Raw genomic sequence first — 13,079 nt, 5'->3', positions numbered from 1 at the left:
CATGATGGTTTATATACATACTACCATGATGGTTTACATACATACTATCATGATGGTTTACATACATACTATCCGTAGTTTATTCCTTACTCAAAAACAGGTTGTTTAGGCCCTGCTGCATATCTGTTGTATGAGCTCACTGTGCAGGGCAATGATTTTTGCATGGAGTGAAAACTGGCTCATCTTCTCTCATCACATCAAATCTGGAGAACACGGGACCCAAGAGGCAGCTCTGCTGAAACATCCCAATGGCGGAGAACAAGGATTCTCTCCCAGATACAGGCATACGAGCACAACTACCTTGAAGCAGGCAAGGCAAAAGACAGCCTGGGCCCATCATCCTTCTTAACTAAGGGTCACATCTTATAATCATAGGGGGTTGGGAAGCTCCTGAGAATCATTTAGCTGGTGGCGAACTCCATCCGGTTTTTCCTCAAACCTTTTTTCCCCCCACGCAGTCAATGGAAGCCAGGGCCTGGTCTACTGTACACTAGATCAGCACTCTGCCACTGAACTAAATCCCCAGACCCTTTCTTCAAATCTGCCCAGCAATAGGAGATCCTCTTCAAGGCTGGATATATTCTTGGCTGGGTAGTGTCCTCGCCCAAATTCTCTCACAAACCAAGAACGAATGTGGCTGTTTCTTCCTGCAGATGCAGGGTGAAGAGATGGGGTATTCTTCACAGGACTATTCCAGACTCTATTTCCAGGTGAAGGGGAGGGAGAACAACAGGGGGGTGGAGTGTCCAAGAGATTGGGGGTTAGTATAAAACTAGATACGGTTGGAGTCACATTAAATCAAGGAAGGCTCGCAGGAACAGAGGCTGTGAGCTCCAGCTACACAGGCAGGGTAGGAATTCTACCCAGTGAGTGATGGGCCCATTCCAAAAGAACAATAGTATGGGCAGTTGGGATAACAAAGGAGACTCTGGAGGCTCAGTATACCCCTGAGGATGTCTGACTTCTTCCTGCTGGGGACTGGACGTAAGGAGTGGATGCTGAGCTCTGGTGCAGGGGACTGGATGTGAAGAGTGGATGCCGAACTCTGGTTCTGGCTCCACTTTGGCTATATGGGAACAAGCAGGACTGAAGTGCCTATGAAGAAGAGCAATCCCGTTTGAATGCCCCACGAAAGGCCCGAGTCTGGTCAGCTCCTCTAACAGACCGGCCTAGCGCCACTTGGCAGCTGTCAGCGTACGTACGTGAGAATGAGAAGCAGGCAACCAGCAGGGCCCAGACACGCAGGTGGGAGGCTGTTCCCTTGTGAGCACTTGTGACGGGCCATTGTAGGGCCATTGTAGTTTCCAGTGAGTGTGCGTACGCGTTCCCCGTGGGTGTGGCACCCTGTGGCCATCCCTGTGAATGTGTGGGGGTGCTTGTGTCCCTGAGCGTTACAAGCTGGTCAGCGACATCTGCGGGAAACAACTGGCACCATACACACCCCCCAACACAAAATTGGTAATTTATTGTTGTCATTATTAGGAGGCAAAAAAAAAAAAAGTACAGTTACGAGGATCATTTCTTTCCAAACAGAGGTTAAATATGAGCTGAAAAGTGTAAAAAGGACTGCGAGCGTCACTTTACAAATTATTAAATTAAACAAACAAACCAACCAAACCGAAGAACCAACGCCCCCCATGCTGAGTTCTCTCCTTGTACAACTCTGTGAAATGGGAACAGAAAATGAGATGGGCCGTGGAGGTGGGGACCCTGGGTAGAGGCAGGACCTGGGGCCAGGAACAGCGAGGGTGGAGGCTGCTGGGACGGTGTGGACCCTGGTCCTCCCACTCAGACCTGGTTGTACCTGGTGGCCCTGTCAAGGCTGGGGACAGAGAAGCAGGCTCCTGCTGGCCTTCCTATTCAGGTCATCCACTGGGAGACAGAGACACTACAGGACATGGGGACAACCACCAGTGGCTAGGCTGGTTCCTGCCCCAAGTGGCAGCCTCCACTCTTTTGCATCTGAATTTGCCCCTGGTCGACCCTGCATCTCTTTCTGTCCTTCCAGTTTGCCCCTCCCAGGTCCTGATTGGCCCCTGCAGCATCAAATGGTTGATCTTAGTCTTTGCTTAAATTAAAAAATTAAAATATATATACATATATATACTGTACACACAGGACAATAACAGAGTGTTGAAAAGGGAAGAGGAGGGGGGGCAGAGAGTAAGGACAGGGCTTTTGGGGGTGAGCGGGGCAGGGCTGTTGAGGGGGAGGGAAGTGGGTGGGGTAGCTGAAGGAACAAAGAGAGCAAGGGAGAGAGGTTAGGGGACCAGACTTGGGGAGAGGTCAATTATCTTACAATAAAAACAGGAGTTGAAACCTCAGCAGAACAGGGCTCTAGGAGCCCCAGAGGGCCCTCCCCACACTGGGTGAGGAGGAGTGGGCTTAGGGGGAGACAACCAGGTGGGCGGGGAGCTCGGCTTCAGGTTAGGTGACTGTGGTCCCTGGTCAGAAGAAGAGCCACAGTCTCAGCTTCTCCGTGACTTTGAGTGTTGAATAAGCCACTGTAGGGTGATGTCTGAAGGGAGACAAGAGAGAAAGTTGTAAGGCCTCCCTGTGTGAAAAGGTTTGGGAGGTATAAACAGCTAAGCCATGTTCCTGTAATTGCAGCCAGGATCAAGCCTAGAGCTGTGACCCCCACCCAACAGCTCCAAGCTAGCGAAGGAAAGACACAAAGCTATGACAAGCAAAGAAAAGCCTGGAAGACCTGGTCTAACCAATCTCCGAAGTGGAAGAGGGAGCAGGTGACTCCCTCTGAGGGGCATGGCTGTGATAATACACAGAATTGGGTCTCCTAGCTGCCTGCTGCACACAGGACAAAGTGGCAGGGTAGGAACGTCCCAGAAACCACATCAGAAGTATCTCTCCTTTCTGCACTGCCACTCCTGGCAGAGTGCCAGCAACTTCTCAAAGCCACGCACCTATATTGTCCTTCTCCTTGCAGGAGATGGAGTAGCAGCAGATCTCTCGGTCCTGGATAGCAGACAGGTTCCTGCGGGAAGACCAGAGAGGAGTCTGCGGAGGCTGGAGCAGTTACAGGGTACGGGCCAGGGGAGGGCAGGGTGTTTTTCTCAGTGAAAGGGGCGACAAGAGGGCGAGGCTCCTGGAAAAGATGTGTTCTGCTGCCACCATGTGGTGAACATTGAGAATAGCAACAAGCCCAGCCCAGAAGCGTTCGGCTGCTGGGGAATTTGGGGAGCTGAAACACACAAAGAAAGGCCACTCAGCTCACATTTTCTCGATTAGTTCCTTCTCATCTAGCGCTCCGGCGAGGTCTCGCTTGTTCCCGAGGACTAAGACCTATACACGAAGGAAGCCGAGGAGAGTTAGGGCAAGGGTACCTCCACAGCACGGAGCTTTCTCTTGCCCCCGGTGATTTCTGACCAGCTCCCTTTCCCACCCACTCCTTCTCCAGCTCACCGGGATGCCTTGCAGCTGTGGCTTGTCGAGCAAGTTGTGGAGCTCATTCTTGGAGGCCTCGATCTTCTCCTGATCTGCGGCATCCACCATATACCTGGGGAAGGCAGGCAGGGGACAGCATGTGGACACCATGGGTTGGGCGGGCAGGAAGAGGAGCTGCTGAGGGGAAGAAGGCCTCCAGTTCCAGCCTGGTCGCCTCTGGAGAAATGGACCACCCTGGTCTGACTCAGAGAACACGTTCCCAAACATAGGTGCAAAGCACTGCAGGCTTCTGTCCTCTGTGGAACTAGGGCCCGTAGGGTTAGCTGTGAGTTTGGTCCAAAGTGACCCATTTACATTTTCATAGAAAGCCTAGAAAGCCTAGATAGGTCCAGAGTAGAAAAATCAAAGAGTTCCCTCCCAAGGGACAGAGTATGAAGCTATTTTCTTTCTTTCAGGCTAGCCTCCAGTTCAAGATATCTGCTTACCTCTGCCTCCTAAGTGCTGGGATTAAAGGCATGCGCCACCTACCAGGCTACAATGTTTGTTTAAAACTCAGGCTTAAGCTGGTCAGGAGGCAGCGATAGGTGAACTCTGTGAGTTCAAGACCAGCCTGGTCTACAGAGTTGAGTTCCAAGACAGCCAAGACTGCACAGAAAAACCCTGTCTCAAAAACAAAACAAAACAAAACAAAACAAAACAAAATATACAAATAAAAAAACCCAAAAATAAAAATAAAAATTAGGTTTAAACTGGGCATGGTATGTGTGCATTTAATCCTAGCACTTGAGAAGGGGAAATCTGTAAGTTAGAGGCCAGCATGGTATTTATAGTGAGATCTAGGCCAGTCTGGGTCTACATAGTTAGATTCTGTCTCAAAAAACAAAAAGACAAAACATTGTTTATTCTATTAAGGAAGCTAAACTGGGCATACATTGTTTTTACCTGTGTGTATGTGCACATGTGTATGCGCATGTGTGTCTGGAGTTGAATCCAGAGCCTTATATATGCTAGAGCTTTCAGACCAGGTTACATCCCCTGTCTGGATAAAATTAACAGGCAAGGGAAGTAATCATTTAAAACCACCCAAAATTCAAGACTTGGTGATTTGAGTTGGGGGGACACAGCAGGCCTGGCTGGCCAGCTCTGTAATTGGGTGCTATGGCCCAGGACAGACGGACAGACAGACAGAGGGACAGATGAATCTATGTATTCTCAAATAAACAGCATGCAAAATAAAAGCAGGCCACATCCAGGCAGCAGGCATTAACAGAGACGTGTGCCGGCCTGCAGGCAGGGGTGGGGCGGGGTGGGAGGTGGAGGGTGAGAGACCCTACTTACACGATGGCGCTCACTCCCCTGCAGTAGCGCTCCCACATGCTTCGGAAACGGGGCTGTCCCCCAATGTCCCAGAGCTGAGTGAGAAGAGGGTGGGAAGAAGGTGGCCTCAGGAGCAGACAGGCAACTGAAAGCCACTGGGTTCCAAGCTTCCCCAGTCTCCCCCAGCCTAAGGTCACACCTCCTTCCCCATTCCTGGTTTCCCTCTCTCCTCTATCTCTCTCCAGTTCACATCTTCAGTTCCCATTTCCCAGTTTTCCAGCAGCAGGACGCCACTCCTCCCTCCCCCGGCTGGCACTTCCCAGGTGCCTCAGTTGCCCTCCCAAACACACGTGGCCCTTGGCAGGCCCCGCCCTCACCTTGATGGTCACGTTCCCTTTGGTGATCTTGCGCATGTTGAAGCCCACAGTGGGGATCATGTCCTCATTGAACTGTCCTGACTAGAGAGAAGAGCCAGAATTGGAAAAGATGTGAACACCCTCAGGTCCCAGATGTGCTCTCCCTGGTGGGTCCAGAGCAAGAGGTTACAGGGTGACTTATCGGTGACCTTAGATTTTCTCAGGGGAGGCATCTCTTGAATATCTTCTAGTTTCAGGGAGGATGGGTGCCATCAACTCCATATCTGGAGCTCTATGGGGAAGAGGCCCATGGTCCTTAGGCAACCTCAGGGTCTCTCAGTCTAGACAGGGAGGAAGCTATTCCCAAGGTCTAACCTATAGTTCTTGTTAAAAGAAACCCCCTTTATTTAGTCTCCAGCTGAGTTAGGAGAATACATCACTTCTCAGGAAAAGAGGCTCACAAGAGACACCAAAAGGAAAACAGATATCAAACTAGTAGTAAATAGTAAATTGTTTTTTTTTTAAATGAGGAGGAGCTGGGCGTGGTGGCACACACCTTTAATCTCAGCACTGGAAAGTCAGAGGCAGGTGGGTCTCTTGTGTGTTTGAGGCCAGCCTGGTCTACACAGGGAGATCTAGGACAGCCTGGGATACATAAATAGACCATGTCTGGATATGTGGGCTGGGACCAAATTCACCACTCACAAAAATGCAACACATTAGTATTCATCTGTTGTACTCTACCATGGATAACCCATAGTCTCTATTATTTACCTACATATGTGTCTCCTTGCTGGGCTGAGAGCTTCCTGGGGAGAGGGCCAGGTCTATAGTAACAACGTTCATGTTTGCTGAAGGAGCTGATAGTAATTCCAGCTTCTGTAATTCTTTTCAATTTCTGGTATTTTTCTCTTTTCCCCCATTCACTGTGTCTGAAATCTCTGGATTATTCTAGAGTAGACACAGGCTTCAAACAAGGCCAGCCCTAACTCCTCCCAGGCCGTCTCCACATCACAGGTGGGAGCAGTTGACTTGAGCAGACAAGTTGAGGCAACATGGGAGAGGGCTCATGTTCCCCATAAGCTCAAGGTGACAGTCATGTGCCTGGACCACACCTTTTTATCTCCTACCAGGTAGTCCACTAATTTGCTTGAGTCCCATACAGAGGCCAGGGCCTCCACTAGCCAAAGAGCAGGAGATGACCAGTTCTCAGTGCCTGGAAGCCTCAGTGAGGTGCTCCAGGTGTACCGGATGAGTGTACCACTCCCCTGCATCTGAAGGAATCACCCAATGCCCAGTGACAAAGTTTAGTAGGGATTCCTTATCTGAGAATCGCAGCTGGATTTTGGAGGTCCTCAGAGCACCCTGGATGTACAGTCATCCACAGGGGTTTGGTCCAGGGCCAGGCTCACAGTCCCTTAGGGAGATGGCATAGTAGTGTTCTACAGGGTATACTGGCATACTCCTAAAACCCCAGCACTCAGGTGGAGGGGGAAGAGTTAAGAGTTCAAGGCCAGCCTCAGCTAAATAGTAAGTTTGAGGTCAGTCTGGGTTACACGAAATTCCATCTCAAAAACAAAAACAAGAAGAATGCCAGCACACATCTTACCATATACCTTAATTGTATACTTATTTATACTTACTTATTTATTTACTTTGTGTGTGTTGAGGGCAGAGGACAACTCTTGGGAGTTGATTCTCCTACAATCTTTGTGGAGTCCTGGAATTGAATTCAGGCTATACTGCCAGACTACCTTAGGGATAACTAAGTCACAGTACCCTATCCTCCATCAGGATCCTAGACCAATGGGGATGAAGGACTCCTGGAATTGTGACTGTGTCTCACAAAGTACTTGGGAGTGGCTCTGATGCTGTGTAGAACTGTCACTATGCTTTGGGAACTGAAAGACCCATATGCTCCCAAACAGATGACAGTATAGCCTGGAAGACTGTGACCCTGCAGAGAGGGAGGCTAGGCGACTCTCAGACAGCCAGGCCCTCCAACACCCAGTTTCTGCTCAGTTGGGAATTGGAGCTAAGTTGCAATCAGGCTATGATTTAATTTCCCTGATAATGATTCAAACTCTTCCTGTAAGACTGGAAGCAGCTTTACGTCATATAACCCAGCCTTTCGTCTCAGACTTCAACCTACTTCAGATCATTTTCTTGTCTTCTTTACCTTACCTTTTCCTTCAAGCTGGCTTCAAACTGGCTTGTAGTCAGAGGTGACCCTGAACTTTGTATCCTCCTGTCTCTACCTCCCTGGTGCAAAGATTATAGGCGTGTGCCTCTGAGTCTGGTTTTATGTGGTGCTGGGGATTGAACTCACAGCTTTGTGCATGTTAGGCAAGCCTCTGTAAGGACTAAAGGTATGCATCACTGTGCTAGGCTTCCGCTCCGTCTCATGTTCAAATTACCAGACAGTTCTTTCTCACTCAAAAATGCATCTTCCTATAACCTGTCCTCTTTGTCCTTTTGGGCACCCCAAGACCAGTTCATCTATAGTGACAGCCTTTCATGTTTTAAAGATATTTGAAATGACCCCCTAATGGACATGGCAACTCATGCCTACAGTCTTGCACTAAGGAGACTAGAGGTTCGACAGGTCAAGATCAGACTCTGTCTCAAAGAAAAAAAAAAAGAACCCCCTTTTTGCGTCTCTTGGGCAAAAACGTATCTCCCACTTTTCTAGTAAAGCAGCTCTCTCAGCACTCAGCGTATTTCAGCTTCTCAGACATACTGCAAAGGCTAGTTACGTTCTTTCTAAGTTAACCTGCTCAGCATCTGAGCTCACTAAACTCAGTTCCTAGTCACAGCCATATCTCATGGTGGTGGTGGTGGGGGGGGGGAAGCCATATCTCATGGTGGTCGGGGGAACACAAGGGTTTTTCCTCTGTTTGCTGAGACAAACAGAAGCCAAGTCAAGAAGGGCAAAGGCAGTGGTGGGCATGGGCACAGAGCCCAGGGGTCCCGAATCCTTTGTGACTGTAGGGGGAGCTGCAAAGTGTCTGTCCCGGCTCTGGTGGCTCTGAGAAGGCTGGAGTTACCAAGCTGCTGGAATTCCCTGCAGCCCCCTAGGCCGTGGCCTTACCTGTTAGGGTCTCTTTAGAGAGAGGACATCCAGCTTGTTCATTTAGTGATAAATTTAGTCACAAAAAGGAGAATGGGCAGGGGGAGAGGAGGAATGTTGAATACCAAACAAAATTGGATTGCCTTTTTGTCTGTTTTTGTTTTGTTTTGTTTTGTTTTGTTTTAATTTCTGAAACAAAGTCTCTCTCTATGGCCCAGGCTGCTCTCAAACTTGGGATCCAGCCCCAGCATTCAGAGTGCTAGGCTTACAGGCATATTCCATCATGCTTAGTTTCAAGGAACCTCTTGACTCTGGCAGGAGAATTTGAGAATTTGGCTTTTGTCCCTGACCTGTCAGCAGAGACTCTGAGAAGATGCTGGTCTTGAAGGGCCAGGAAGTTGAACCCACCTAGGTTTCTGTGCGTCCCTATATAGAGGCCTGGCTTTACCAACATGAGAAAAGTATCACCAGGGATGGGAGGTGATGTCTTGGCAGAGCCCAAGCCCTTAGTTTCTCTTTTTGAGAAATACCAGAAACATCATCCAGACCCAAATGCCCCAAACCAAGCCACCTAGGTCTGCAGAGACAGGTGGAAATCCAGGTGTTGTTTTCCTGCTCTGATAGCCCAAAAGGCAAGTCAACACCAAGTGTAACCAGGGTGTTTGGTCCTAAGGATACAGCATGGTAGACAGAGAACACATGTGTGTTAGTTCAGACAAACATTGTGTCCCAGACCTCGGCAGAGGCCCTGTGGAATAAGAAGCGTCACTGTGTAGAGGAAGGTAGAGGTCAACGGCGGAGCGTATTTAGGAGAGCATTTAGGAGAGCGGGAGAGCCCATGCCTGATCATGTAACCATTAAGTCCCAAATCCGTAGCCCCTCTGAAGGGCCCCCACCCTGCAGGGATACTGAGTCCTGTGGGGCTTCAAGGTTGGGCAACAATACAATACGGGCAAGTGGTGGTACCGAAGCTGGCGCACACACATCTTTGCAGACCTCCACATCAGCATTTTTAACCTATATCTGGCTAATTCACGGTCTTTGGAGATCCCATCTTTAGGAACGGGGCTAGGTTCTGGGGAAGAATTATGTCCCTGTCCCAAGTCTTACTCGGTCCCATAAGCCCAGTCTTGCCTAGCTCGGAAATACAGGCTGCAGCCATTACTGCAGCTCAGCTCACACCCAGGGAGCTCATCTTCCTCTTTTTTAAAAGAGAAAATTTAACTCCTTCTTCACCATTCCTCTGGCACAGACATACAACTGCAATCACCGCTCCCCCTCACCCCCCACCCCTCCACCTCCCGGTCTCCTCTCCCCACACCCCGGCCCCAGTTCTGAGTCTCCAAAGCTGCTCTCTCCCCTGTCCCCAGGTGGATGGCGCCCCTCCAGCTCATCCTCTCCGGTCCACAGTATCTACTCCTGCAACTTCTGAGCCAAGTGGAGTCTCCCAACTCCCTTTATGGTGCCATGCTTTCTGGACCCCAAAGCTACCGCAGGCCCGGGACAGGTTCCGGGGAGGAGTCTGGGCTGGAGCCAGGACCTCAGCTGACTTCTCTGCCTCTAGGGATACCTTCCCCCGTCCCAAAGGGCCGGGGCTTCCGCGACCAACAGGGGAGGCACAGCCCTCGGGGTGGGGCTGGGCTGGTAGGGCACCCTGGCAACACGCTCCAGCTGCGCGTCCCATGACCCTCCACGCGCGGAGCGGGAAGGTCCGGGCACTTTCGCCCCGTCATGCCCCCTTTGCGCCGGCCTCGGGGGCCTGTCAGCCTGCGGCGGGCTCCCGGTGCCTGGAGACATCTCAGTGCCGCCAGCTCCGGAACGCAAGCTCGGTCCCCCTTGTCCTCGCTACCCCGCCCTCAGCCCTGCCATCCCAGCCCAGGCCGGAGAACGGGTGGCACGCCAGCCGGTCCCCTAAGATCCGTGCTAGGCCCTAAGCGCCCGGAGCCGGCTCCTCCCTGCCCGGAACCCAGCGGTGCCGGGCCACACCAGGAGGCGACTCCAGCTGCCCAGGGCGCGGCGCGGGCGACACATCTGCCTTCATACCGCGATCACGTTGACGAAGGTGGTCTTGCCCGAGTACTGCAGCCCCACCAGCGTGAGCTCCATTTCCTCCTTCCAGAACAGGGCCTTGAACCAGTCCAGCAGCTTGTTGAACAAAGCGATCATGGTCGCTGCCACCGGCCGCGCCCGGTGCCGGGTCCCCGCCGCCCTCGCTGCCCTCGCGCTGCGGCCCGGAGCGGCCCCTCCCCGGTGCGGCCGGGTCCCGCGGCTCGGTGCGGGCGGAGGCTGGAGCGCGGCGGCCGACGACGCGCTGCCCGTGGATCCGCTCGTTGATGGGTGTGGCCACGGCGCCTCCACCTCCCCCGCCACCGCCGCCGCCGCCCTCCCGCGGGCCGGGCCGAGTCCTGCTCGCACCCGAGCGCGCTCCAGTCTTGCGCGCGGCCTGGGCCAGCGCCCGCGGGCGGGGCGGCGGGGACCCGCGGCGGCCGGGAGGAGCGTGACGGTGCGCTTGCGGAGAAAGCTGTAATTTTATTTTTCCTGCTGCCCTCGTTTGCCCCGCCCTGACTGCACCGCTTTCTGGCTTGAAGGGTGGTCGGTCCTGGGAGGGTAATGTCCCAGTTAAACTAGGGTATTTCCAGGCTAAAGAACCGTGGCATGAAGATCTCCAAGAAAGGGAGACGGCGTATGGTTTTGCTCCGTGAACCCTCGCCTCTGAGCATCCCTGGGTACCGAATTCCATCCCCCGAAATGCCATAGAGAGTAATAGCCGGATTTAGAGCCCTTAATACTCCATCTTGTTTTGTTAACCACAGTTTGCCAGGCTACTTGTTTGGGAAGCCCAAAGTGAGACATTTGAACTTGATGCTCGTCTTTACCAGTATTGTCACCATAAAGAAACAGGCAAAATCAGGGCAAGGGATTCCCTGTGAGGAACGTCTGTAGCAAAGGAAAAACCTATGCTATTTTGATACAAAGTTTTTGATAGTGGGTGGTGGAGAGCCTGCCAAGATGTTCCCATCCTCCCTTGCAGGAGATAACAGCTCAGCCAACTGGCTGTACCTTCCTGGTCGCCAGATCCCCGGGCAGCTGGGCTCCTTCTACAATGATCCCACCAGTCAGTCTCTCCTTGGGGGTTGGTTTTCAAGTGTACTCACCTAGAGGCTACGATGAACTGTTAACATCAACTGTATGAATTAAACCTATCCAACGTCTGGATCAGCCTATTGTTCTAAGTTACTAACATGTGTCTAACCTAGGCCCTTTATAAGTTCTTCTCTTGCTCTGAAGGTACATGCTGTAGTCTGAAATTTTTAAAGTTTATCTATATTTCTGTGTCTTTCCTCCAGATTCATAGATTGAAATCCCAATCCTCAAAGTGGTGACGATATAAGGTGACTAGGTTATAAGGGTGGAGGCCTCCTAATTAAGATTAGTAGCCTTATATAAGGAGAAAACAAGAGCGGTGCCCAGAGCCCATACTCCTCCCATCTTGAGGCTACAAAGAGAAAGCTGTAATCTATTAGCCAAAAAGTGATCCCTAACCAGACCCTGAATCTACTAGCACCGTGACTGATAGCTTTCCCGTCTTTCAAGCCACGAGCAACAAATTTCTGTTGTTTATAAGTTGGTGTGTTTATAACATGGTGTGTGGTGCTTTGTTACAACACCTTGAACAAGGTTGGTGCCTCTGTGTCTCACTTCCTACATTAACTATAATTTTATTTTGTATTTTCTCACATGTCCTTAGGAATACTGGGAAAGTGTATATCTCCGGGGTAAAGATCTAGCACCCTGTTCCTGCTCCGGAGAGCCTTACGATATTGCTAGAGAGAGCCCTAGGAAAGAAGAATTAATTGGCCATCCAAGCAGTTATTTATTTATTTATTTATTTATTTATTATGCTTTTCCAGATCCTGTGCCCTCTAGAACAGGGTTGGAGTGACTATATAGGGAGGCCACCCAAAGGGCTGTGCAATTGCCCCTTTGCTCCCTTCCAGACAGGCTCTGATCTCATGGTAGCATCAGGTATTTTAGAAGCATACCTTGGGCAGCGCAGACCTTTTAGGGGACTTAAAAAAGTGGAAGTGCAAGCCACCACCCCAAGACTAAAGGAGCAGCACGCCTACTCAGCTCAGGTAGAGCATTAAGAACGTTAACCTCAGTTGTAGCATCACATTATTTCTGTTTGTTTGTTTAGTTTCTTTTTGTTTGCTTGCTTTTGAGATAGGGGGTCTCACATAGCCAAGGCTAGTCTGGAACTCCTGATTCTCCTGCCTTCGCTCTCCAAGTGCAGATCACAGGCTTTCGATACTGTGCCCAGAAGCACTGCATGTTCTCCAGAGAGATGCCAGGAAGCAAGAGGACAGTCACTCCTCCAACTCCTTGGGGTTTTCACAGTGGACTTGTGTCACTCAGCACATCCAGGAGCTGAGGACCAGACAGTAGGAATAGTATTCTACCTTCCTCCCCACAGGCAGCCCAAATGGGATCAAGGAAGACTCAGGGCTTGTCTGGCTTTCTAAGGTATATGGTTCATCCCTGAGACAGATCGTGGGTTCCCTGGAAATTGTGCTGAAGAGATGAGGGTGAGGGCTGAAGGTCTTAGCCCCATGCTTCTTGGGTGGTGACAGCCCATCCTGCTACTAGAACCAGATAAGCAATCTAGGTGGGCTCTGCAAAGAAATTCAAGCCAGGGGAGGTATACCAGGTAGGTTTTCTTGAACCAGACACAGCTCCTTGTCTCTTCTCTCCTCTTTCTTTGATACTTCATGGATACCCAGAGGATGCTTGGAAGTCACAGAAGCAAAGGAGAGAGTGCTGGGTTTCCCCCAGAGAGTAGTTGGGAGCAGATAATAGGAAGAAAGCCACAGAAGCAGAGGCAGCCCCCATCTCCTCCAGAGGGCTCAAGCTTTGCTTTCTTTTTTTTCTTTCTT

General features: G+C 50.9%; 1 protein-coding gene across 1 annotated transcript; it reads right to left on the bottom strand.

Moving 5' to 3' along the window:
• Positions 1-1,575: 1,575 nt before the first annotated feature.
• Arl8a (ADP ribosylation factor like GTPase 8A) lies at positions 1,576-10,463 on the bottom strand. Its single transcript, XM_028764728.1, has 7 exons — positions 10,189-10,463; positions 5,097-5,177; positions 4,741-4,814; positions 3,421-3,514; positions 3,233-3,300; positions 2,922-2,992; positions 1,576-2,518 (listed from the first exon to the last, which is right to left on the bottom strand). The coding sequence occupies exons 1-7, from the start codon at positions 10,309-10,311 to the stop codon at positions 2,469-2,471; spliced, it is 561 nt and encodes a 186-aa protein (XP_028620561.1). The 5' UTR covers positions 10,312-10,463; the 3' UTR covers positions 1,576-2,468.
• Between the last annotated feature and the right edge of the window lie 2,616 nt (positions 10,464-13,079).

Source organism: Grammomys surdaster, unplaced genomic scaffold (genome assembly GCF_004785775.1).
Source record: "Grammomys surdaster isolate TR1022 unplaced genomic scaffold, NIH_TR_1.0 145, whole genome shotgun sequence".
NCBI lineage: Eukaryota > Metazoa > Chordata > Mammalia > Rodentia > Muridae > Grammomys > Grammomys surdaster.
The sequence above is the reverse complement of the archived record's forward strand: the minus strand, read 5'-3'. Positions and strand labels throughout refer to the sequence as shown.